Consider the following 26,526-nt stretch of genomic DNA (forward strand, 5'->3'; position numbering starts at 1 on the left):
ACGTCCTAAACAGTAATCGACACGCGGGATATGCCGTCACTGCCAGCCAAGAGGTAATAGAATCGGGGGCTTTGCCCAGGAACACCTCCGCACAGAAGGCAGAAATAATTGCTCTAACCCGCGCCCTGGAATTGGCCCAGGGCAAAGTTGTGAACATTTATACAGACTCAAAATATGCCTTTGGAGTTGTACACGCACGTGGAGCAATTTGGAAGGAGATAGGACTAGTGAGTTCTCAAGGGAAAAATATCAAACACGCAGAAGAAATTCTGAAGTTACTGGAAGCTGTCCAGCTCCCTAAGAAAGTAGCAATTATGCATATTAAGGCACACCAGAAAGCGAGCTCAGATTTGGAAAAAGGGAACGAGCTGGCGGACAGAGAGGCAAAACAAGTGGCCAAAACACAGGTAAAAACAGAAGGGGCCTTAATTCCTGATAGGTGGATTTCCCTAGAAGGTAAGCCAGAATACACTAAGGAAGATCAAAAGCTCATTACAGGTTTAGAAGGGTCATATAATGAAGAGGGGTGGGCTCATACCCCACAGGGAAAGCTAATCGTTCCCTCTTGCTTATTATGGCATTTGATAGGGGAGGAACATAGGAAAAGACATGGGGGAACAGAAGCCCTGTATAATCATCTGATAGGAGAAATTGTGGCTAGGAATTTATACGCCACGGTGAGGCAGTGTGATCGCACAACAGTGTGATCTTTGCCTCCAGACTAATCCTAAGAGCACCTCCAAGCTGGAAATGGGCCAGACTGGAAAAGGCAATGGGCCTGGACAACAATGGCAAATTGCTAATGTTTATTCATTACTAAAACACACCCACTTGTGATTTGCAGCTATGCATGTTCCGTAGCTTTCTCATGGGAACTTCTTCAAAAGTTACTTATGAAGTTATGTCAAGGTCACACTGTCCCTGTTTTTCTCCTGATATCAGCAAAGCCAGCTATTTTCGGCCAAGGCCTAGTCTTGCTGCTCAAACTGACATTCTTTCACACAGAACTCTGCTCGCACAGCTTTTCTATAGACCCATGTCCTTTTTCATGAAGCCAATTCCCAACAATTCCCCCTTTTTCTTTTTGTGCGAGTAGAGCTTGGTGTGTCAGCTTTGAGACTCCTTTTATCATGCACCCATACGGAATTCTAACTATTACACAGATTAATATCAATATACCCAACCATCATAAGGCTTCCTTAATCAATGACATTACCCATAGTGTTATCCCGCCGAATATTGATTGTAACACTCCATCAAACCAACTAGTTTCTTGCTGGATCTTTGTGTATGTTTCTTCAGCCAATCTATTTGTTTGTATATAGATTGAGGTAAAATTTTAACACCTGCTGTATTGCCCTTTGCAAAGATCTGTGAACACAATTAATTAAACACAGTAAAAACAACATTATACCTAATAAAATACATAAGCACACAAAAAGAGGTTTGATTAATAGCTTTAGCTAGTGACACCCAAACATTCTTACTGTCCCATGGTGTTAACCGATGTGGATCAATCACCGGTGTCACTGTCATGCTGCTTACTACAGTCAGTGTGTTCCATATCAATCTCAGCATAAGGTTTCAAATTTATGGGTAAATCAGGAACGTATCTGCCAGACATGGAGGATGTGATTTTTTTTTGTCCAATTGCTGTCAAGGCTTGCCGTCCCGGTGCACTTAGTTGTCTTGTAGAAGTTAAGCTATCGCTGCCCCTCAATAAATCCAGCAGCGGCTGTAAGTCTGTATTTGTAATACCACAACAAGGTTGAATCCACTGTAGGTCTCCGTTTAAATCTTTCTCCCTCTTTTTGTTTTTGAGCAATCCAGGCTTGCTTAATAACTTGGGATGCCATTTTCCTTAATAAGCTGAACAAGGTAAAACTGTTACAATAGCTAAAATCACAGTAACTACAATAATGCCCATAATTCTTTGAGCCAACCCGTTACCCCTAATGACCCAGACCATGAGGAAAATGAACCATCTATACATTCTTGTGCCATCTTGCTCCACGAACTCAGCCCAGCAATCGGTAGGTGCCAGCTTTCCGTGGGCGTCCCCACAGAGGCAACGATGGCCTCACCGTACACCAGCCCGATGCTCTTCGGAAAATCCCAGTATTTATACATTTGCAGAGGAACGGGTTTTAGCACACGTGGCCAGCGGGTGCCAAAAGTCCGCCTCGGTTGCAATCTATGACGCATGCGCTCGCTGGCCAGGCGCGCTGCACGAGTCATAGCCATCTTGTCTATTGGTTCATGGGCTTTACGATACAGTTGCGATGCACAGAGAATCTTGACCTGTTATGTTAGCCAAGGTGACCTATACATTAGTTTTTGGCTGAGGTAGTATTCATATTGCCACATCATCTATGATGCTCCAGATGATGATGGTCATGCAAATCGAACAGGAGTCCATCGTGGGCCTGTATCTGTGGAAACACAATCAACCTCGTTCCCAGGTTATTAATGGAAATAGACCTTACCCCTAATTTTGGCTTTAACTAACTTTTACCCCACACTGTCTTCCCGTAATCACACTATGTTTAATCAAATTATGCTTTACACACTTTTTACCTAAAGCAGGTTCTATATACAATAAGGCACGCTGTTCTGAAAACCTCTCTGAAGGACTCCGTGTCCACTAGTAATACTCTATTAGTTAGAATCTGTCAGATCAGTGGCTCCAGCACCCGCCGGTGCCGTGCCAGTCGCCATTGGAACAATTCCGGGTCCAGCATCAGTGCGAAGCCATGGCTTGTCCCACTTAGCCAGGATCTCCCAGTAAGTTTTACTTCTGCTGATCTGCACCATTTCCTGGATTCTGGGTCCTTATACATTACCATGATTCCTGTACTTTGTTGCGTCCTTTCTGCCTGTAAAAGAACATGATGCGCTACCATTGGTGGGTCTTTGTGATCACCTGTCAATCTAAGATAATTTAGCACAAATAAGGCTTTGGCCAATCGTTCCTCTGGGAGTAAGCCCTGGGTTCCCCCCTTTTGTTTTTGCAGCATGTTCTTTTAGGGTTTGGTTGGCCCATTCGACAATAGCCTGTCCTGTGGGAAGATGTGGAATACCGGTACCGTGGTGAATTCCCCACAAATTACAAAATCGAGCAAATCGTGTAGAACCACAGGCTGGGCCGTTGTCCATCTTAATTTCTTGAGGCACACCCAGTACTGCAAAAGAAGCGTGAAGATGTCATTCAATATGTAAGGCCTTTTCTCCAGTTCGTGCCGTGGCCCACATGGCAGCAGGATAGGTATCAATACACACATGCACAGAACGCTTTGCACCAAACCACATGACATGGGTGAAATCCATTTGCCACAACTGCAATGGCAAAAGACCTCGTCGGTTAACCCCACAGCCCAAGCCGAGCCCTTCCTTTTGACAATCAGGGCATGCTTTAAGGATACCTTGGGCATCAGTAAGTGGTAAGTCAAATTGCTTTGCTAACATCCTAGCGGGTTGGTGCAAGAACGCATGCGATTGCCGTGCTTTGTTGAAAACGATTCCCTGGAGGAGGCTCCCGTGGCGCTGCAACCAATTGGTCAGCTCTGTCATTTCCCGTTTCTCATCTGCACAGTGTTCTCATACCCAAGAGTTCTACCAGAGGGGTCATATTGCCATTAGTGATACCGCAAAGATTCCGCACCCACTGGATATCTCCCACAAGCTTCTGGACATGATGTAACATTGAAATTTCTCATGTTATTTGAACCTTCTGAGGTTTAACATTGCTAGCATTTATGTGCCACCCCAAATACTTCCAAGGTGCTGCCTTTTGCACCTTTTCAGGAGTGATTATTACTCCGCGATGGCTTAAGATGTCCTGCAATTGAGTTAAAATCTCATCCTGTGGCAAGTTACTGAGGTAACTGCTTTCTTACAGGCTCTGATGCCCAGGCCACATACACCTGACGCATCGTGGGGGAATTGCGCATTCATTGCGGTAACACGACCCAATGGTATCTCTTATAGGGTTCTGCCTTGTTAATCGATGGTACCGAAAAGGCGAACCGTTCAGCGCCATCTGGGTGCAATCTTTTAGATTTATAATTAACAAATCCCATTCTTCTGGAAGCATAACTGGAGATGGCAGACCTGGCTGCAGGGCTCCCATACTGTGCATCACCACATTCACAGCTCAGATCATGTAACAGTCTCCGCTTCCCACTTTTCTTGGGAATGGTAAATATTGATGTATTCCATGGACTAGTAGAAGGAACAACTTGTCCCGCTCTCAACTGGTCCTCAACTAACCCTTGTATTTTTAGTAGCCTTTCAGAATTTAGCAGCTACTGATCAATCCAAACAGGTTCATCTGTTTTCCAGTTAATTTTCAGAATCGGCTACCCCTCAGTGACCGCTCCTAAAAAGGATGCGTCACTAACATTGCCTTCATTTGGCTCAATAAATCATGGGCTACGAGGCCAAACAATTCAGTTGGGGTAGTCATGACATACGGACACGTCGTAATGTGTTCACCATCGGGGAACACAAATGTAATTGGTAGCTGACTTACTAAGGTGGCTTGTGTGCCCCCTATCCCTGCAATACCAAAGTTTGGATTGATCGATGGCCATGATGGAGGCCAAATGCATTGTGAAATAATCATAACATCAGCACCTGTATTGATTGTCATTGGTTTCTTGACAACAACTCCATCGGGCCCTTCCAATTGCACTACCTTTTCTGGTTTACCTCTTGTTGTGTCCATGGCAAAGTATACCTGCGGTTTCCCTGTGGAGCCGAATCCACCATCTCCACGTTGTACTTCACCTGGGTTCGGAACACACGACCTGAATGGAACTAATTGTGCTATTCTGGTACCTTTAGGAATAGAAACAGGAGGGATTAAAACATGAATCATAGTTTTCACAGTCCCACAATAATCTGCATCAATAAGCCCTGGGAGCACCAGAATTCCTTCTAGAGCTGTTGAAGATTGCCCCATTAAAAATGCACTAAGTCCAAACCCCAATGGTCCCTTTATGTTGACTGCGGTTTCCACATCCACTCTGGAGCTTCCTGCGGTGGCGGATCTGGTGGTTGCGAGGCTGCCTGAGGGCTGGCAGCTCAAGCCCCTTGCGTTCGTGTCGTCGCGCGAGGGGCCTTCGCAGTCGGTGTAAAGTTTCCCTTCTTCCTGTATTCTTGGTGGTATGGTTATCTTTCTTACACTTGTTGCAGCACTTACTGTTAACAGTACCTGTACATTTGCTCCTAATGTGTCCACGTTTGCCACAGTTAGAACACTTGACCAAGGGTGTCTTACTGGCCTTGTGTTTCTTTGTAGCTCCTTGGAGAGCTGTGGCAGCATAGGCTACTTTCTGTGAGTCCACTGATCGATCCGTGTATTCTATCATATCAACGATGTCTGCATTTTTCGGCAAATTACACAATGCTTTGCGTGTCTTTTCAGTAGCATTTTCAAAAGCGAGTATTTTGAACATGTTTTCTTTCATGCCCTCGTTCATGTCAGGGTGGTCATAAATTGTATTCTCCTGTTTCACCTGGGTAAAAGCATGGCTGTACATATTGTCTGGTACGGTAAGAAAAGCTTGATACGCCAAGATCTGTGATAGATGATGAACCTCAGTGACACATTGTAACTGAGCGTTCCCTGATGCGAAGGGTCCAGCACCCATCGGCATCTGCACGGTTACTCCCCATAGGGGATCTGTTTGTTGTCGTGATGTTGCTTGTTCCCTATCACAGAGCTTCTCCCACTGCCAGAAAAACACTAACATTCGGGCGGGTGTCAAAATCAACTGTGCTAGCTGTTTAATATCTCGAGGTATCAGCGTATCAGCAGAAAAAATGAATTGCAGTATTTGGTGAGTTAACGCAGATTTGATTCCGTACTGACTCACAGCATTCCTTAATTTCTCGATGACCTTCCAGTCAAACACCTCCCATTTTTTCTGTCCATTTGATGCAATAACTGGGAATGCTTAGAGCATAGTCCCTTCTATAATGGCATCTGTTATTACACCCCTCCAATGTCTCTGCCTTTCTTCTGCAGCGGCTATTACAGGCGGCTCTGCGTCTGTCACGGGTGCGGTTGGTTTCCCCGTCTCTTTTCCCCATTTCCTTTAACAATTCTAACATTGTCTCTTTTTGTTCTATTATTAGAGTAGCCAAGTCCTTGTTTGCATTATTTGAATCAGGGTGTATGCTAGGTATAATTTGTTCATGTTGAACGGTGGTATCTGAGGGCTGGTTTTTCGTAGGCAGATTTTTACTCACTCCCTGATTCTGTAGGGTTTCCTTTAATCGTACGGTTAGGGAGGCTTGGGAACTGTCGGATGGCTGATTAATATCGGCAGTCCCAGGGAGTGGAGCAGAAGTCAAGGGCACGAGAGTAGGCGAACAAGCTCCAAAAAGTCTCTCTCGCTGCATTATGTTTTTCTCCCCGCTTTTCCCTTTCGCTTGCGGTTGGAGAGAGAGAGCAGCAAAAGCAGACGCAGACGCTTTACGATCTGCTTTCATTTCTTACAGAGTTGTCTTAATCAATTTCCATAAAGTTACAAGATCTTTAACTTCTTTAGACCCGTCACTAATTTCATCCCATAGGGAGGTTCCGATAGCATTCCAGGTACTAAGCTCAAAAGCTGTACCCACACTAATTGAAAGGTTTCTGTCCTTGCTTCATTAGTTTTTTAGCTGATTTATCATCATCAGTTACCATATCCCATAATACGTCTCCTAATCTACGCCATTCACTCTCCTTAAATAATAAATCTGGATTCTTAAAGCATCCCTTAACGCGACCAACCCCGAAATTTGCTTAATGCAGTTTACTCCCCGCTTTTCTAAAAAGCACTGTAATAATTTTAGGGCTACCTCTTGATCCATTGCCGGCCGGCTTCTTGATACTCCTGGGTGCTACCTTGATTAAGGGACCTCGGTTAAAAAGTCTTTGCAGCCTTTTTCCAGTAGCCCTCACTGACGGCGAACCCCTTTTGGATGGTCCAGGCACGAGAGTTAACACACCAACCAAGACGATCAGCGTTCGGTTAATCTTTTGCCCCCCGGTCGCTGCTACCGGTGCTTCTCAGTGTCCGTCGCTCCAATTATTCCCCTTTCTTCGGTCCCCGTTCGGGCACCATTTGTTGGAGCGGCGGAGGAATGCACATAAGTCGACCCAATATGAGTGATAGAAGTGATTCAACTTTATTTGCACGGATAGCTCATATTTATACAGTTTGCGATAATTATGCCTACTAGTCCTAATATGATTGGTACATTGCTAATGTTTATTCATTACTAAAACACACCCACTTGTGGTTGGCAGCTACGCGTGTTCAGTAACTTTCTCATGAGAACTTCTTCAAAAGTTACTTGTGAAGTTATGCCAAGGTCACACCGTCCCTGTCTTTCTCCTGATAACAGCGAGACCAGCTGTTGTTTTTCTCCCAATATCAGTAAAGCCAGCTATTTTCAGCCAAGGCCTAGTCTTGTTGCTCAAACTGACATTCTTTCACACAGAACTCTGCTCTGTGTGAACTTTTCCACAGGCCCATGTCCTTTTTCAGCAAGCCACTTCCCAACAAAAGGTATTCCTAGAAAAAGTTTCCCGTTTATAAAGCAGGAGTTTGTTGGGGCTGAATTACAGTTCCTTTGTAACTGAATTGGGTCAATATTCCGAAAAAGGGGAATATGTTTATTTTTGAAACAGGTCAATACTGCATGTGTTGTGCTGGCAAGGAGGAGGCTTCTTAAATGTAGAACTTGTTAAATTTAAAAGCACACCTCCACTCTCCATAGTATTGCTTCTATGTTAATTCAGGGTTAAGATATTCGTTCACTTCAGTTTCTGTGAATCTGTTAGGGCAGCGTGCTCTAAGGTGATGGGAGGGAGCAGGGGGAAGAAGGGGAGGAGGAAAAGCAAAATATCTGGAACCTGCTCTTCCATGACTCCTGCAAACTGTAATGTTATTTTTTTTTCCCAAGCCTGAAAACTGTACTTGGCAGTGGGATTGTGGCTATCTTGTTAATATTCTTCCTTCCTTTCTTGTTTTGGCCTCTCCAGGAAGCGATTCGAGTAATCCTTGGAAATCTTGATGATTTACATGCATTTTCTACAGACCACTATCTTTCTGTGTACCCTTTCTTTCCTACTTGTAAAAGAAAAGGTCCAATGACTTGTATCTGTTGGGCATTGCTTAATTTGACATTCCTGCCTAGTAGTGCGCAGATCTTTAGCTGGAGTACGACTCCTCTGAGCTTCGCAGTTTTACATTAGCTGAAGATCCTCCTCAGTTGTTGCCTTCACCAGAGAACTGATGTATGTAAAAAGAATGTTTTGCAGTGTTTTCAGATGGCCACCCCTGCGTTCCAAATCTGATTTAGCCAGAGAAAACGAACGTGCATATATAAAGTCCCAGGAAGCCCACGTAATGCGATTGCAAGGAAAGCTAGTGCGTTGTTTCAAAAGGTTAATAAAATGTAAAGCGCAGCAGCGTTGGCCCTCTAGTAGAGAAGACCGCAGTAGTTTTCTTGTAAGGTACATTAGGATTAAGTATTGTAGTTGCTGTAGTGTAAAGGGTTACGGAGAAGTTACTCTCCTGAGGCTGTTGTTGCAGAGAAAAGTAAGTTAGTGGAAGGAGAAGCCTTTTCAGTCCTAAGGTGCGTCAGTTTGTGAATCGGATCAGGCCCTTCGGCATCATCTCCTCCCGTGATTCCGAGTGCCCAGGAGTAATGAACACCCGCGTGTTTCCGCCTCCAAGGCATCCCCTTCCAGTCTCGGCAGACTGCGTTATTGCCACCCCTGGTCCTAGCAGGCAAGAACGAGATCATCCTCTTTCTCTGTCAGAAGCTGGTAGGTATGAGAGCAACTTATTCCTGTTGCTGCCAGGAAGAGAAAGTAGCCCAGAGCATCGTCAGACAGGAGGCACCCAAACAAAGGAAGCCTCGTTGTTGGTTTGCTTCGCTAAAGCGCAGCCAGTTTTGCCTGCGTGCTTGAGGAGGGTTTGATTCACGAGCTTGTATTTCTGGAACTGGGAAGTCCATCCACCTGCTCAGGCAGCACCGGGCCCTGCGGAGAACTGCAAGCTCAGAGGCCTGGCGTGATGAGTTGTCCTGCAGTCTGTGTGTCGGGCTCCTCGCTGTAGCATACCTCTTAGTTAATCGCCAGCTGTGGGAGTCCTTGAAGCCAAACTCAAACGAACAATTTCATCCCTTAAAGGAACTGACTGTGTCATCTAGGCAAATCTTGGGCTTCATCTCTGGTCCTCAGGATGCAAATGGAGTAAAAGTATTCATGTTATCTGTTTCTTCCTGAGGTCAGAGGCACGTAAGAAGGCTGCTGCCTGGCGTCACCCATTCGTGCATGCATGAGCTCCTAGGTGTGCGAACTGCACCCCCAGGAAGGAACGTCTGTAACTGTGGCGTTTGTCACGTCAATTATCTTTTGTTCTCCCATTTTGAGGAGGACTGTGAAGTGAATGTAATGATGCTAGTCCTGTGAATCCTAGTCCTTTTCAGGTTTAAAAATAATTTTTAAAAGAATTACTTTTTAGTTAGGAAAGCTGATGAGGTTTTCTTCACAGGGTTGGGAGAGCCTGGCATGTTGTTTTTTGCGGGAAGATGTGAGGACTGAAGCCAGATGCAGTTAAGGAAACACAGTGCTATGAATGCAAGCAACTGATGGAAGAGTGTCACCTGGATGAGTGTTTCTTGTAATGTGTTACTAGCGTATGGTGTCTCCTCACATCTCATTTCTCCGCTGTGTAGTTCGATGTGTCACTTGTTCAGCTGCTGCTGCTCATTAAATATAAATCTCCATTGGCAGGAGCAGTTACAGGGTTGTGGATCTTGGACCAAGATCCTCAAAACCCCCTAGCTATGCGAGGTTTCCCTGCCGCACGTGCACTGCCTTTGTGTCCTGACGCTCTGTTTCTCCAGAAATGTCAGTATTTGCGTGGGGAGTTTCAAGGACCTGCCTGTGGACGCGACGGCCCCTACACGCCTGACGTGTTCTTCTGGTGCTGCATCCTCTTCTTCGCCACCTTTGCCCTGTCAAGCTTCTTGAAGAAGTTTAAAACCAGCCGCTACTTTCCAACCAGAGTAAGTAGAAGGAGGTGGCCAGTGTCCATCTCCGCACTCGTTTCCCAAAATGGCTTTCCTGGAGCACTAAGCAGTATTTGCCCTGCCTTGGTCAAGCTGGGAAACGTTGGCCTTGCAGGCCAAGCCCTCCAAGAGCTTGGATGTCCCACACTCATTTCCATGAGTGCAAAATCATCGTAGCGTTTCCCACCTGCCTCGTGACCTGCCCCAGATTGAAGATTTTTGGGGTTTGATTTTTTTTAATTTTTTTTCTTCTCCTCAGGTAGTAGGAAGTCAGGTTTCCCAAAGTTTTGGGGGTTGGGGTTTTCGGTTTGGTTTTTTTCCCCTACCTTCTGCGCATTATGTGCTCGAGTGGAAAGTAGATTCGAATGAGGAGCTTCCTTTTGAGGACTAAAGGATGCCTCAGTGCCTTGTTGCCATTGTAGCTGTGAGTGTAGCTGTAGTGGCAGACATGTGTTTTCTTATTTTTAATATTATTATTATTATTTTTAGATTTTGACTTAAACCAACCCTTGTTGGCCTAGTTAAGCTTTTTTTTATTGTCTGACCCCAGATCTCACAGGGACAAACACAGCAGCAGTATCTAAGCAAGGGATCAGGCTGCATGTGCTCAGAGGGGTGGTGGGATTTGGTTAAGCAGCCTTAATGTTGTGGATGTCTGCAACTCTTGCATCTCACCTTACGGCCCTGTTTGCCATGCCCCTCTCACCTCTGGTTTCTCGCCCCAGGTACGGTCCACAGTGAGCAACTTTGCTGTTTTCCTCACCATCGTCATCATGGTGCTCCTTGACTTTGTGGTTGGGATCCCATTGCCGAAGCTCCAGGTCCCCCATGCGTTCAAGGTACGGGGTGTTTTGGCACGTGGGGGTGCCACAAGGTGATGCCGGGGCAGGGCAGGGCTGAGTCTGGAGGAGATGCTGGTGGTGTGACCATCTCCTCTTCCACCTCCAAGTGCCTTGCTTCCTCCTAGAAATGAGAAGATGGCCCCAAAACTAGATACCTACAGGGGAAGTATCTAGAGCTGCTTGCAAGGAGGAGACTGGCACTGCTGAAGCCCCCGGGAGAGGGGGACATGAAGCCAGGGCTGGGAGGTGCTCTGACGCAAGGAGGGAGGGGAAAATGAAAGCCAGTGGAGTGCCTGGGCTGGGAGACGATGCTGATGTATGGGCTTTGTTGCAGCCTACCAGAGACGACCGCGGGTGGTTCATCAACCCCATAGGACCCAACCCTTGGTGGACGGTGTTGGCTGCGCTCGTCCCAGCTCTGCTCTGCACCATCTTGATATTCATGGACCAGCAGATCAGTGCCGTTATTGTGAACAGGAAGGAGCACAAGCTGAAGGTAAGGGCCTGCGAGAGATGACTCCAGCCCCTTCTGGGCTGCAGGTCTGGGGGGAAGCTCTTATTCCCGATGCTTTCTGAAGGCATTGGTTTGGGACAAGGTCAGGCTGCGTGGCAGGATGCTCTCCTGGATTAACGATGATGCAGGGAGCAAGTGACAGGGCAGTTCAGATGAGCAACCTTTTGGAGGAGCAAATTAATCTTGGAGCAATAGAGAACTGCGTTTTTGTTTTAAAATGGCAGCAGCAGCAGGTGTGGGGAATGAATTGTTTTGATGCGCTGCCAGGGATAACTCAGAGTCACACCTTCCTTGCAAGTGGTGCAGTTTTCTTTGTGAGTGGAAAAAATGGTTTGGTGCTTTTGGGTTGTGGCTTGTTGTTTTTTGGAGAAGTATTTAATGCACAAGCTCTGCATATCCATTGTGTCTGAACTCCTGCCAGATTTTCATGCCAGGTGCTTGTGCAAAGCCTGCATACACCCTTGCTTGTTTCCATTTCTTGTTTTGAATTCTGAAGAAGTTGACTTGTGCTCGAGCAGGGTTTGAGTCTGACTTGCGACGTTATCCTTGCTCTTGTGCTATGGGATGCTCTGTTTCTTGTTTTCCTGCCTGCAGAAAGGATGCGGGTACCACCTGGACCTTTTTGTGGTGGCCGTGATGCTCGGGGTGTGCTCTGTGATGGGGCTGCCCTGGTTTGTGGCTGCGACCGTCCTGTCCATCACCCACGTGAATAGCCTCAAAGTAGAGTCTGACTGCTCAGCTCCAGGAGAACAACCCAAGTTGCTGGGGATACGAGAGCAGAGAGTCACTGGCTTGCTGATCTTTGTGCTCATGGGCTGCTCTGTCTTCTTCACTTCCGTGTTAAAGGTAAGAGGAAAATGCAAACCACCCAACAACCGTGAGCTTGTTGGAGGTTACAGAAAAACACTCCCCTCTCTGCAGGCCTGAGTAGTTAGTTGTGGAGCGGAGGAGGAGGAGGTGGTCCCAACCCTTGGGGCTTGACCAACGGTGGGAACCAGCCTCGGTTAGGTTTTGCAGCCCTTCAGGCCCCCGTTTGGTGTGCTCGAGGCGAGCAAGCAACGCAACTGCTTGAATTTTTGGGTGTCTTTCAGGCCCACCCATGTTTATGGGTTACAGTTGAGCATATTCAGACAAGCACATCTGCTCTGTTTCAAACAGGCAGCCCTTTAGTGGCTGCAATTTGCTCCCCAAATGCCGCGGAGCAGCCGTTCCCAGGAGCTAAACACACTGAGGTCATCCCTGTGGGCTTCCTTGCACGTTCCTCCCACAAAGTAATCTCGTCTCTAGGCTAAAAGGAGGCCTGTGGCCTTTGCCTGTTGCCCCAAGAATAGGCAGAAGTGTTTCTTCTACCGCCAGAGAATGCGGCATAGGGTAGCACGGGTGAAATCGCCTATTTTCCTCCAACCTTTCTGGAAAATAGGATTATTCTGAGGAGAGATAACTCCCAAGTTCAGCCTAAAGCAGAGCCTTAGCTCATTCGTGCGCACAAAATGGCAAAACAATGGTTAATATCTGACCCATCTCTAAGCCTGAATGGAAGCTGGAAAGCTTCAAGCAATTTTAGGCAGTGCCTGTGGAAGAGGGTGGTAATACTGAAAATGCAATACAGAAAAAGAAACGATTGCATTCTTTCTTTTTTTTTTCTTCCCCCCCCCCCCCCCCCAGTTTATACCAATGCCTGTGCTTTATGGCGTCTTTCTCTACATGGGTGTGTTGTCGCTCAGAAGAATTCAGGTACGGACTCTTTTACAGCGTGCAGCATGTCGGCTCCCTGGTATTTTGTCTCTGTAGCAGCAGGGAAAAAAGCAGTGGCATGGGAAAAACTTCTCGCAGAGCAAGCAATGAAACTCTTTTGTGTAAGAAAGAGATTGGTGGAGGCACAGGAGGTATAGAGGGCTGGGAGGACCAGGCAAGTTCAGCGCTCTCTGTTGCAGGGTTTAGGGCAGGTCAGTGTTTGGTTACGTGAAAAGCGGGGGAATTTGGTGCAAAGGGAAGGCAGTTTCTACCACTGGTGGAAATCCTCGCGGGGGGATTCAGTGGGCCGAGAAATGCTAATAATGGAATGGCATGGAATAGTTGCCGTTTGGTGGGCAGCTCTCAGGGGCAAGCCGGTTGCTAGATGGAGCGAAGGGAAAATGGGTGCTGCTCCCAGGAGGAATGCGGTGGGATCCAGTATTTCTGACGGCAAGCGAGATGCTGCAAAGTGCCTCCACGTCTCGAGAGGGCCAGAAACTTGCCGCAGTCCCAAGGTGGCAACCTTTCCCTTTTATTTCGCAGTTCTTTGATCGCTTGAAGCTGTTTTGGATGCCAGCGAAACACCAGCCGGATTTCATCTACCTGCGGCACGTGCCCTTGCGAAAGGTGCATTTCTTCACGGCGATCCAGCTGACCTGCCTCGTCCTGCTCTGGACCATCAAGGTGTCCCGTGCCGCCATCATCTTTCCCATGATGGTAAGAGCTGCCACCGCTCGGCAGCGGGGTGTTTGCAGCGTTGTTGTGAGAGGTGGCATCGTCTCTGAGCTCACCGCATCTTCCCTCTTATTCATGAAGGTTTTGGCTCTCGTATTTGTCCGGAAAGCGATGGATTTCTGCTTCTCAAAGCGAGAGCTCAGCTTTCTGGATGACCTTATGCCAGAAAGGAAGAAGAAGTTGGACGATGCCAGAAATGAAGCCGGAGAAGAAGAAGAGGTAAGGCTTGCTGTGTCCTCGGGGCTGGACATCTCCGTGTGTCTGTGAGATTGCCTGTTTCTCTTACAGCTTGTCTGGAAATGTTGGGGGAAGATCAGCACTCAATCGAAATAGATCCCAATAGCCTGTAACTTTTGTAACCTTTGTTTCCTCAAGTAGCAGTGAGCTGAACGCTTGAATACAGGTGTAATTTTTAAAACGAGTCATTTTTCACAAAGGTCATTATCATTATGATGATTATTATTAGATGCTGCTGCGGCTGCTGCTGCTGGCAAGACTTGCTCATAATCATGTTTTGAACACACAGTCCCCCTGCCCCGAAATCTTTGGAGTGAACGGTTTCTCCCCTGCTGCACTAATACCTATAGCTGCCAAGGGGCAGAAGCGGAGGGCAGACTGCTAAGTTTGTGCTGGGCATTCAGCTTATCTCCACTTTGATCAAAGACAGAGAACGTGATTTGTCCCTTTTTTACATCAGGAGTCCAGGAGGGCCATGGAAGCTGCTGCTGCTGCAAGTTCAGTTCAGCTGAACGTGGGGAAGACCAGTGACGTGGATATCCCAAAGCAAAGCAGTGACGGGTAAAGCCCCACCAAGCGCCAGGACCCCCGGCAAGATTAGCTTGATGGTGTTTGGCAGAGTTTTCTCCACTTGCCTCTTTGTGGGGCATCCCACAGAAACCAGCAGGCAGCTTGGTGGGAAAATCGAATTCGGGGGCAGGGCTGCAGGAAGTGATTGCAAGGCTCTGACCGCAAGCAGAGTGGCTGCAGCACTCGCGTTTGACCCCCAAACCTTGCCTCATCAGTGCTTTTACGGTAGCTGGAGATCCTCATACTTAACACATGAGGAGTTGCAGGCGTGATCTGTACCAGCAGTGGCTTAGGAACCCGGACCGGGGCTAAGCCCCAGCAAGAGCCTTTGCACAGAGCTGTTGCTCTGCAGCTCCCCGGCTTGCCTCCCAAAACTCCTCATCCAGCAAAACCTCCCACGGTTATGCAGAGCTTTGATTCTCGGGGCTCCGCTGTTCCTCTTGCTGATGCTAATGCCCTTGGTGGCATCAGTTCCCATAATCACGGATTGCTATGTAAAATATTTATTGCAGGACTGATCCTTCTGAGATTGTTATCCTGGATGAAATGTCACAAACGACCATATGGAAGGCTCTCACTTTGAAGACAGAAACCCTTTGAATCCAGGGAGGAAAAAGGTAAAGGATTGCATGTGATCGTGACCGTGCTCCTCAGCAAGCGACGGCGCACACCTACGCTTTTCCCACGCTTTGGCCGGCAAGGCTGAGCAAACGGCCTGTCCCTGGGAACAGGCAGTGAGGACCGTGGCATGCAAACCAACTCCTCTCTGCTGGGGTGGTCCCCCAAACAGGGCTGAATCAGCAGCAGCTGGCAGGTCTTCCACTGATGATGCTTTCCCTCTTTTTCTCTTCCCTTCGCCTTTCCCCACTCCCGCTTTTCCCGTTTAGCAATCTTGACTTTGAAGGAGAGGAGTGAGAGCGTGACTCGGGGATGTGCCAACGCAGACAGAGGGAGAAAGTGCTTTGTTTCAGTTGGAGGATTCCCATTAAAGCCATGCAGATGTTTTCAGTTATCCTTGGTGTGCTTCAGGCATTCAGTATCTCTAGACCAGCAAGCTGAGGTGAACGTCACAGTCAAGGGGAGTTTGGTGGTGTTAAGTCTGTGTGCGTACGTGTGTGTGGGGGTGTGGGTTTGTAGTGGTAGAGGGACTGCTATGGCTTTATCATTCAGTGCTCTTCTTTTAATACCTAATTCCTCCTCTTTTTTTTTCTCTTTTTTCCAAATGTAAACTGGGAATGTCCAAAATAATTTTCTGTTATATTTGATGCATTCTCCACTTTCTTCTTCATCACGACCAGGTTTTTGGTGTGGTTTGGGGTCCTGGCTTTAATTCACTCTTATGTCTCTTACTGGTACGAGAGGGATGCCCTCTGTGGCAGGGCAGCATAGAGAGCGTCCAAGCAGTTGGCCTAAGGTGAAAGAAAAGCATTTGCTCCCTGCGCTCCAGTTTTACCTCTCTTGGTTGGTTTGGTTTGGGGTTTGTTTTTTTTGCTTTGGCTCTGCCACCAGCCTGGGAGCTGCAAAATGCAGAACTGCCACCTTCTTGTCCCCTGGCTGTAAACTGCATCTAAGGGAGCACTTCAGGTATTTGATTTTGCATACACCGTATGGTCACAGGAGCGGCCAGATGAGACCTGGGGCTCTGTGTCCCTGGGCTGCTCCCTCTGTTGTTTCTCCACTTTCCTTCTGTATTGGATCTGGATGGGTTGGAGTTCCTTTACCTGACAGCAGCCCTCGTAGTGCTGTGCTCTGTACTGGTAGCTAGAAAGCTGTTGATAACACAGCAGTGTTTTGGCCATGGCAGACAGCCAGAGCACACCCAGACACCCAGACATCCAGGCGTCTTCCACATGGAGGCCACTTCCCACCTCGGCTGGCCAACGCAACGCGCTGCCTACCTTCTTCAAGGACGTCAGCAGTTTGATGCTGACGAAGCCCATCTTGTTCTTCTGGACATGTTTCAGGAGGAAAGCATCCTTGGCCAGGTTCTTGTCAGAGAGGTGGAATTCCACCCTGGACACAACCCTCCTGGCCAGCTGCCGGTCAGGGACGGGGTAGCTGTAGTCCAAGAGATCAGCCCCCAGAACATCGCTCGCATCGCAGAAGCTCCCGGAAAAGCAGGGACACGGGTGTGACTTGGTGGCCTTTGGGATGTGCAGCACTGCCCGGTCCCAGCCACAGCGGTGCAGATGGCAGAGTCTTGAGGAGCGGGGTGGCTCAGCTGCGCTCTGAAATGAAATGGAGTTTTATGCTTTTAGAAGCGCGCTTGCCTTCATGCCCCCAGCATCGGTCCCTGCCACAAGTCACGCAGCACATGGCCTTGCACAATCTTGCAGCCAGAGGTGCCTCATGAACAGAGCGCAATCTCTTTGATTACCAGGATACAGGCCAGGAGAGATCTTTGGCCTCCGGTTCACGGCAGTTGTCCCGACTCCCCCAGGCCACACACTGTTCACACAGCGGGAGCGAGAGGCCTGTGTCCTTGGTACCCTTGGGGTGTCCTTGCTAGCGCCGAATCCTCCAAGCACGAGGAGGGGATGTACTAACCCCATCCCTGGCATCCCGTAGAGCGCAAACAGCCCCAGCGCCCTGACACCGGACGTTGGGCAGAATCCAGTCCTTTTCTGGGAGCACGCGGCAGCGGGTACTGTCTCCTCCGGGGTGTCACGCACCCAGGGAAAGGGCCACCCCCTCCCAGGGGGATCCAGAGCTGCTGCTTTTCCCAGCAGGAGACTGAAAGACCTGACAGCACTACTGGAGCGAGGGCTGGGGGAAAGCGTGCCACCGAGCAACACTGCATGACCTTCCTTCATGCCCTCGACGTCCTTTTTCCTATTTCTGCCTCGCTCCGGTCAACGCAGTGAACAGAAGCGCGGGCAACGGTCACAAACGCATTTGCCATCTGGCGCAAGGAGGCTGTGGCTGCAGCTTGGTGCCCACTCGGCTCGGCTGAATCAACTTGTTCTTCTTCCCCCACCGGAAAAATACTGTTGAAAGCCAAGAGCATTTGCACCCGCAGACCCCGAGAGCCGCCTGTAGGCCCCGGGGCCACCCCAGCCTCCCTTAACTCTTTCCCTCCCCAGGAGGAGCTGGGGAGGCTCTTGGGGGTGGGGCGGAACACAGGGAGCCCCCGCATTCCTTCCGGGGAGACGCCAAAGAGTCCTTGGCAGCTAACAGCCAGAAGGGACCATGGCACGGCCACCAACGCAGCTCCCACTGCCTGGGCCCTGGGGCCCCCCAGCGCCCCAGCTTTTCCAGCCATTCGTGCTCCCCAAAACCTTCTACCCTTGAGGTAGGGACCGACCCCAACCCCTGCAGCCCAGGGATGCTCTTGGAGGACAAGAGCAGAGGTGACCGCCGGCCATCGCTCCTGTCTCATTCTCTCAGGCTCAGCCAACCCGTGCCGCCTGCCCGCACGGGAGCAGCCCTTCCCTGCAGCCCAGGCCCCCCAGGCACCACCAGCAGGTATGGCACCCCAGTCTGCTCTGGCCCCTTCGCCATCCCCATCACACCCGTTCCCCCGGCACTTTTCGCATGGGGGTTCAGCAAGCCCCGGTGAGCATCCTTGCCCTCGCCCGGGCGGCGCGTGCCCAGTAAAGCCCATCTGCAGAGAATTCCCCAAATATTTGGGGCCACCTCTCCCCTTTCACCTCCTAGATGCCAGTCTCCTCCCCGATTTGCAACCCTGTCCCACCGGCACAGCGGCTCACCCCGTGGGGATCACCCCGGCCACAAGCTCCCCACGCCCCTGGCCCAGAGCTGGGGGATGTCGGCCATCGGGGCCGGCTCGGCGGGTGCCCCTGGACAGTTCCCCCGGCCCAGCACAGCTCCCCCTCACCCACACAGGTCTGCAGAGGGCTCCATGTGGCTGCCTCTTCGACCCCCGGGTCTTCCGCATCCAGTGGACAACCACCGACCTGCCTCCACCGGCCACCGCCACGCTTGGCCAAGGCGCCGCTTCTCTGCCGGGTGCTGCCCTGTGGGGTCCCGCGGGCTGCGGGGCCCCCCAGGGCCAACCACGATACCTCACACCCTACAAAAACCAGAGGAGTGGGGTGGCCCCAGACCCTCTGGAGCTGCCAGTGTCCATCCCTGGCTACCAGCACATCAAGGGGCAGCTGGCACAGATCAACATCGCCAGCACGGCCACCCCTGTGGGGGCACCCCTGGGCAGCGATGTCCACACCAGCCCCTGCGCTGCCGCCAACAACGAAGCCCTTGGGGACACTGCAGGCGACCTTGCAGTGTCCGAGGAGATGCTCCTGGAAGAGGCCCTAAGGCTCTTCGGTTGCGCCCTGGATAGAGTGGGGGTCATCCAGGATGCTCCCAGCAGAGGTTCCGTGCCTGAGGATGCTGCTGGCACCAGCACAGACACCCCCGACCACGACTTCAGCTCGCTCTCGCTGCCTGAGGAGATGCTCACCCCCGACTACTGCATCCCCGAGCTCAGCGACGCCATGCTGAGCCTCAAAATAGTCAACGGCAGCGGGATGGAGCCCCAGGAGCCGTGGCAGGGTGCGGGGATGGACCTGCCACCATCCCCACCTGCCACGGCAGGCAAGCGGAGGAAGAGGCAGGCGCAGAGCTCCTTGCCAATGGCACCCAGCAAGCGCAGGGCTCTGGCAGCCAACGTGAGGGTGTGTGTGTGTGGGGGGGATTAGACAGGGGTGAGAGGGATGGAGATGGGGGCAGTGGGGGGGGTGGGAGAGGAGGGGTGGGGTATATGGCAGGGGGGGTGGGCGGGGGTGGCTAGGGAGGGGTTAGACCAGCTTGGATGGGACCTTTTCTCTTGTCTTTTTAATTAAAAGCTCCTTCTCCAGAACTGCTCGGTGCCTGTGTGGGACGGGGAGGGAGCACAGGGGACCCCAAGAAACAGCCCCCAAGAGGTGCAAAAGCCCCACTGAGCCCCAAATCTGAGCCAGCAAGCCACGAGGGGAACCCAGCCACCCCCAGGGCCCAGTCTCCACCAGCTGGGCAGGCGATGGTGGGGGGGTGGGAACGGGAACAACTCCCCTCTCCCCTTCCCCAGGGGAAGCAGCCCTTTGGTGGGGAAGCCAGGACAGACAGGTCCCTGCAGGACTCACGGACACGGCCCCACGCAGAAAGCAGCACAGAGCCCCTGCGACAACAACAGACCTTGGGGGCCGGGGGGGACACGGGCACACACGACAACAAGGGCTGCAAGGCCTTCGTCTTGAACACCACCAGCGTCCCCTCCAGCGGGGACAGGGCTCGGTGCACAGCCCTTCAAAGCCTCAAGACCATCACGGCCTTCCTCGGGTCCCACTGACCTCAGCCCCCAAGAGCCCAGCTTTGCCTCACTGACACAGCAACATAACCCCAAATCACCCCAAGAATGGCGAGGGAGGGAGCTGCAGGCCAGGCAGGGACCCTCCTCCGCTTGTCTGGCTGTGCCTTGGGCAGCCGCAAGACCAGGAAGGGGGGAGAAAAAATCAGAAGGGAAAAAAAAAATAAAAATCACTGCACCGGCCAGAAAGTGCCTGGAAACTTCATCCCTCTTCATTGCCCATTTCTCATGCGAGCTCCACAACCTGGGAGCAACGCAGCCAATAGAACCTTCGAGAAGCAGACTCACAGCCTGCTGCAGCTGGCCCTGCTCGAGCAGCCGAGGTGGGCTGGATGATCTCTAGAGGTCTCTTTCAGCATCCATTCTGTGCTGCTGTGACTCTGTCTCTGTCGTGGTTTAACCCCAGCCAGCAACTAAGCACCACCCAGCCGCTCACTCACTCCCCCCCCACCCAGTGGGATGGGGGAGAAAATCCGGAAAAAGAAGTAAAACTCGTGGGTTGAGATAAGCACGGTTTAATAGAACAGAAAGGAAGAAACTAATAATGATAATACTAATAAAATGACAACAGCAATAATAAAAGGATCGGAATGTACAAATGATGCGCAGTGCAATCGCTCACCACCCACCAATCGACACCCAGCTAGTCCCCGAGCAGCAATTCCCCCCCCACTCCCCAGTTCCTATACTAGATGGGATGTCGCATGGTATGGAATACCCTGTTGGCCAGTTTGGGTCAGGTGCCCTGGCTGTGTCCTGTGCCAACTCCAGCTTTCTCGCTGGCTGGGCATGAGAAGCTGAAAAATCCTTGACTTTAGTCTAAACACTCCTCGGCAACAACTGCAAACATCAGTGTTATCAAGGTTCTTTGCATACTGAACTCAAAACATAGCACTGTACCAGCTACTAGGAAGACAGTTAACTCTATCCAAGCTGAAACGAGGACACTTTTAACCACTTAACATTCCGTGAGAAATACTGCAAGAGCTCAAGAAGAAAGAGCAGAAAGACAGGAGACAGGTGAAAGCCTAGAGCGCCAGCTAGACGGAATGAAAGACCCTCTTCCTTCTCTGAAGCTTCAGCAAGGCTTCCTTCACCTGCTTGTTCCTCCGACTGTCAATGACGGGGTTCAAACTGGGGCTGACGAGACTGTAGAAAAGGGAAAGAACTTTCTCCCTCCCAGAGGAGTTACCGCTCCCGGGCCCCGCGTACACGAAGATGGCGTTTCCATAAAAGACACCCACCATGGTCGGGTGGGAGCCACAGGTGGAGGTGGTTTCGTGCCATCCTGGCACAGAGCGGATGCGCAGATCGGTGGCCAGGCTGTCCAGGGAGCAAATCGGGATTAGGGCTAAAGGGAAGAGGAAGAAGCACACACAAACAGCAAAGATCAGGACTTTATTGGCAGGAGCGGCAGGGCAGGCCAGCTTTGAGACAGCAAGAATTTCACAGGAGAAGTGGACAACCTCGCAGGGGCCACAGAAAGGCAGGTGTAAAGCCAGAGAGGCTTGCAGTGTACCAAATACAAACACCAAAGCCCACAAAACCGTGGCAAGGGTGAGGCGCAGCCTCCAGATCACGATGAGGGCATAGCACAGGGGACGGCAGATTGCCACATAGCGAACGTGAGACATGATGGCCAGCAGCACGCACGCCGTAAGTGCAAAGATTAAATAAAGATGGCTCTGTGCCCCACACCCAGCAAAGGAGGGGGTTCTGCCTTGTCCAAGGAGGCTCCTTAGCATACGGGGGACATTGCTGGAGGCGTAGCAGATGTCCGCGATGGAGAGGTGGCAGAGGAAGAAGTACATGGGGAGGCAGTAGTCCAGGCAGATAAGCAGAAAGACAAGTGCGTTTCCCATCAGAGTGGCAGAGCAGAGGGCAGAGAAAAGGCCAAAGAGGCAGCGCTGCAGGGCTGGGGTGCTGCAGAACCCCAGGAGGACGAATTCTGTGACCGTCGTTTCATTCTGCACGCTGTGCTGGAGGTGAGGCAGCACAAACTGCGACCACGGAGATCTGGAAGCGAAGGAGCAAGGAAAAGGAAAGAAAAAGGAGAGTTTTCCTAAGAATGTTGCGCAGGAGGAACCGCTGCACCGGCTCACCAGCGCCTGGTTCTGCTTCCCCAGCATGAATGACACGTCTGTCCAGGGCACCTCCCCCAGCACCCAAAACAGACTGCACCCCTGCACAGCGCAGCCCACCCTGCCTGCACCCCCCCATCGCTCCAAACCACGCTACACCCGCACAGGCTGCACAAACCTGAACGGCACCACCCAGCTGATCACTGCGCCCACCCCACGGCTGGACCTCCCAGACAAGTGGCCCCCAGCCCTTCACTGACCATCCCTGACCCATCCCTGACCCCATCCCTGACCCCCTCATCGACCCCATCCCTGACCCATCACCAGACCCCTCTCCCCCTCCCCTTTCCCCCTTCCTTCCTTCTTCCCCCGCTCCCCCGTTCCCGTCCCCTTCCCGCCCGTACCCACCTGCCGGCCCCGCCGCCGCTGCCGTCCGCCTTGCTCCCCGCTGCTGGGCCGAGCTCGCCGCAACGGCCCGACCCGCAGCCTCCCGCTGCCCACCGGCCTCTCGCCTCACCTCCCGCCCGTCCCCACGCACCGACCCCTCTGTGCCCACGCCACCTCGCTCCCGGCCCCACCCCCCCGGGCGTAGCGCGTCCCCCAGCACCCCGGCCCGGGCCCCCGCGCCCGCTCAGACGACCCAGCAGGCCCGGGCTGAGCCCAGCGGGGGCGTAGGCCCCGGGGAGGGGGGGAGGGGGGACTCCCCCCCTCCCTCGTGCCAGCGAACGGCCGATGGAACCCTGCCGCCTGCCGCGGCAGCCGTAACCAGGGCAAGCCAGCAGACCCCAACGGTCGCAGATCGCTGTGGCTGAGCGCACAGGAAGGCCTCTGGTGTCCCGGTGTGCCCACCTGCCTTCGAGCGAGGGGAGCCCGGCGGGCCTTGTCCTGCGCCTCCTGAGGACGAGGGAAGAGCCTCGGCGTGCCTGAGGGGCTGGGGGCTGCTCCCCGGCTCGGCCTGGCCATAGGTGGGGGTGGCACCAGGCCCTGGGAGGGAAGGGACAGAGGACAGAGGGGTGTCTGCGACAAGGGGGATGCCCCCATACAGACAAACCCCAGCCCCATAGCGGGAGGAGGAGGAAGAGGGAGCCAGTCCCGTCCCCCCAGGGCGAGGAGGGGTCCATGTGCTCCGGGGCAGCCAGAGGGCTTCTGGGGAGGGGGGATCAGGGGGCTTAGGGGAGTGACATTGGGGTACTTTGCGACACCCTGTGGCAGCCAGCCCTGCTCCCGCAGTGTCTGGGAGGACAGTGTTGGGACAGGATGGGAGCGAGGAGCCCCTGAGCACAGCCACCTCTGCCCCCACCACCCCTGGGGTGGCAGGGGGTCCTCCTCACCCCTTTCCTCCCTCCCTCCTGCAGGATGGCGGAGAGACCCCCTGGCCACGTTAGGCAGGCCTGGGTGGAGAAGGCTGGAGCTGCCCCGGCTCCCAGATCCAGGCCAAAGCCCCATGAGATGTCCGAGGTCCAGCTGCTGCGGGCAGGTGAGTGTGCGGGTGCTGTGGAGCAGGGGGCTCCCCAGCCTGCCCTGCCTTGTCCTGGGCCAGGCTCACATCCCCCAGCCAGGCTGGCATCAGAGCTCCCACAGCGCAGTGGCCGGGAAGGGAGCTCTGTTCTGGCGTTCTGGGACAGGGACTCTCCCTGTGCCCTGGTGCCAGCGCATCCCTTACCAGACCACAGCAGGGCCCCCTCCCTGTGCTGCCCTCCAGCATCACACCCTTTCTCCTGGGGCACACAGGGGACACCGGTGTCCCAGCCTTGAGCAAGGGCTTGTGGCATCCCTGGGAGCTGGGCAGAGGGCTCGGGTTTTCCCTGCTGCTTGCCCCCCAGCCCTTCCTGCTCTCTCTTGGCCAGATCTGTGCTGCTCTGCCTTGGCTTTGCCCAGGGAGGAAGACAATACCCTGGACATCATTCGAGCCTTCCTCAGGAGCAGACCAAAGGTATCCGTGGCCACTTCTATGAGGCTGTGCCCGTGTCTCCCAGCCTGTCTTTCGGCCCCTGTCCCGTGCTCAGAAGGTGCTGGGGGCTGTGCTGGGCCCCCCACCTGGCTGTCTCTCCCCCCTGACACTGTCTGTCTGTCTGTCTCCTCCCTGGCTGGCAGCAAGAGGCCCAGAAGCTGAGGTTTCTGGCCTCCATCTGCACCGTCTGCAGCACCACCAGCGTGGACTCCGCTGTGTGGGACATGCTTTACTTCTGCCAGCCGGAGGTGGTGGAGACCATCGAGGTGAGGGGACGGCCAGTCAGGCTGAGGCAGGGGCAGGGGCAGGGGCAGCAGGCAGCGACACAGCCCCGGGGGCAGATGAGAGCTTGGCCAGGCAGGGGGGTTGCGGATGAGCACTGCTCCAGGTCTCCATCCTTGGAGATGCTCCAAAGCCACCTGGGCGGCCTGGCTGGATGTTTGCAGGTCCCTTGGCCAGCCTGTGGCTCTGTGATGGCCACAGCCCTTCCAGCCATGGGGCTTGGGACCACTGGGTGCTGGGTGGGGAGGGGGTGCCAGGATGGGGGCACCTGGGCTCTGCCAGCCCCACAGGCTCTTGCTGGGTGAAGGAAACTGCCCCATCCTGAGCTGTCCCACGCTGCTGTGCTCCCCAGGTGCTGCTGCAAGAGGAGCCTGCTGGCCCCCAGGGCATTATGGTGCAGCAGCAAGCCATGCTGGCCATCATCTCCATGAGGTACCTGCCCCAGCCCCCAGCTTGGTGGCCCCGATGGCACCGGTCCCAGGTGGGGGGCATCCCCAGTCCTGGGTCTGAGAGGGAGGCAGAGAACAGGGCAGGGGGTGCCACAGGGTTTTTCCTGCAAAGGCAAGTGCCAGTGTGATGGAGGGTTGAGGGGTCCCCCATGGCATGGGGCTCAGCTCAGGTCTCTAAGCCCAGGGTCTGCCTCCTCCTCTGTCCCCACAGCAGAGCGGGGCTGCTTCTGCAGGAGAAGAAGAACAGCCTCCTGTATGCCTGCTTCTGCAACATCTTCCACCTGCCTCCTCAGGAGGACACTCAGGGCCCTGATGCTTCACTCTACTCCAAGGTGTGCCAGGGGGTGAACCATGGGGAGTTCCCTGGCTGCGAGGCCCCTTCCTGGGCACCGCAGGGCCATGGCCGTCCCCTGCCAGGCTTCCAGGGCTGCCCCCAAGACTCTGTCCCCCTCACAGACCCTGGCCACGATGGACAGCATGCTGCAGGTGCTGGTACGCAGTGCCGGCACCCTTGGCATCGTGGAGCTACAGAACATCTTGGAGGTCTGACCTTGGCACAGGGTCCCCATGGGCAGTGACCCCTGGCTTGAGCGGTGCCCACCCCCAGCACCTGGTGCAAGGAGGGGGGCAGGGAATGTCTCTCCTTACCAGCCATGCCCCCCCCCCCCCCCCCTGCCTCCTGGCTCCCGCCAGAGCCCCTTCTCCTGCCCCAGCCCACGCCACCTCTGCAGCCTTGCCCGCTGCCCGTCCTCCCCAACACTGCCTCCCAGATGGACCTGCCTGTCTGGCAAGGGGAGCCCAGCCCTGGGGCTTTCCCCCTCCAGCTTCACCATGGGCCATATCCCAGAGCCCCCACCACAGGTCCCCAGTGAGGTGGTCACCCCAAAGCCTTGGAGTCCTTGGGTGGGAGGCAGAGGGATGTTTTTTGGTGGGGAGTGAATGGAAGGCAGCAGAGGCAGCAGCAGAAGCGGGATGCAGTGACCTGCCTGCCCGCAGCAGGTTGCTGTGAGGGTCAAGAAGGACACATGCCCCATCCCAGGCACTGCCCCAGAGCAAGCCTGGCTGTGCCATGCTGTGCCATGCCACCTCCCTGGCACACCAGCAGCTTTTCTCCTCCCAGCTGCTGCTGCCCTTCACCGATTCCCAGCTGGCAGAGGTGCAGGAGAGGGCCATGGCACGGATCGCCAGGCTGGTGAACTTCATCACCACCTACTCCCTGCCGCAGGTACCGAGCTCCTGGTCTGGGCAGCCCCAGTGCCCTGTCCCTGTGCCCCTGAGCCCCGGCACCTCCCAGGGAAGCTGGGCACCCAGCCAGCAGGTCGGGAGCAGGGGTCTTTGCCCTGCCCCTGTCCTGTCGATGCTCTCTCCCAGGGCAGGGCAGGGCAGGGCAGGGCTGCCCCGGGCACAGGCAGGAACCTGGGTCCGGCAGCCCTGCCCTGCTCTTGGCTGCTGCCTAGCTGCTCTGGGAGCAGCTGGGGCTCCCGTTGTGCTCACACTGCCTCTCTTCCCCCAGGTCTGCCCCTGCTTTGCCCAAGCCACAGTCCGCAGGCATCAGTGCTCCAAGACACATCAGTTTGTAATGCTGGGGAAGCTGGTGGGGCACCTCACCCTCTGTTGCACCTGCAAGGACAAGGGGATGCGTCCTGAGGCTGCAGAAGCTCTCTATCACCTGCACACGTTTGTCCTGCAGCAGAGAAGTAAGACAAGCTGTGTCGGGCTGGATCCCCCAGGCATGGGCAGTCA

At 53.2% G+C, this 26,526-nt stretch overlaps 1 protein-coding gene across 1 annotated transcript in view; it reads left to right on the forward strand.

Moving 5' to 3' along the window:
* LOC126037140 (electroneutral sodium bicarbonate exchanger 1-like) overlaps positions 1–16,403 on the forward strand; it is a 176,055-nt gene extending 159,652 nt beyond the window's left edge. The window contains exons 4-12 of the mRNA XM_049797412.1: positions 10,806–10,919; positions 11,257–11,418; positions 12,031–12,282; positions 13,102–13,170; positions 13,714–13,887; positions 13,987–14,124; positions 14,603–14,703; positions 15,225–15,329; positions 15,600–16,403. Of these exons, the coding sequence (XP_049653369.1) occupies positions 10,806–10,919; positions 11,257–11,418; positions 12,031–12,282; positions 13,102–13,170; positions 13,714–13,887; positions 13,987–14,124; positions 14,603–14,703; positions 15,225–15,312 (1,098 nt within the window). The 3' untranslated portion in view covers positions 15,313–15,329; positions 15,600–16,403. The remainder of the gene's footprint in view (positions 1–10,805; positions 10,920–11,256; positions 11,419–12,030; positions 12,283–13,101; positions 13,171–13,713; positions 13,888–13,986; positions 14,125–14,602; positions 14,704–15,224; positions 15,330–15,599) is intronic.
* The last annotated feature ends 10,123 nt before the right edge of the window (positions 16,404–26,526 follow it).

This window comes from Accipiter gentilis, unplaced genomic scaffold (assembly GCF_929443795.1).
Source record: "Accipiter gentilis unplaced genomic scaffold, bAccGen1.1, whole genome shotgun sequence".
Taxonomy (NCBI): Eukaryota; Metazoa; Chordata; class Aves; order Accipitriformes; family Accipitridae; genus Astur; species Astur gentilis.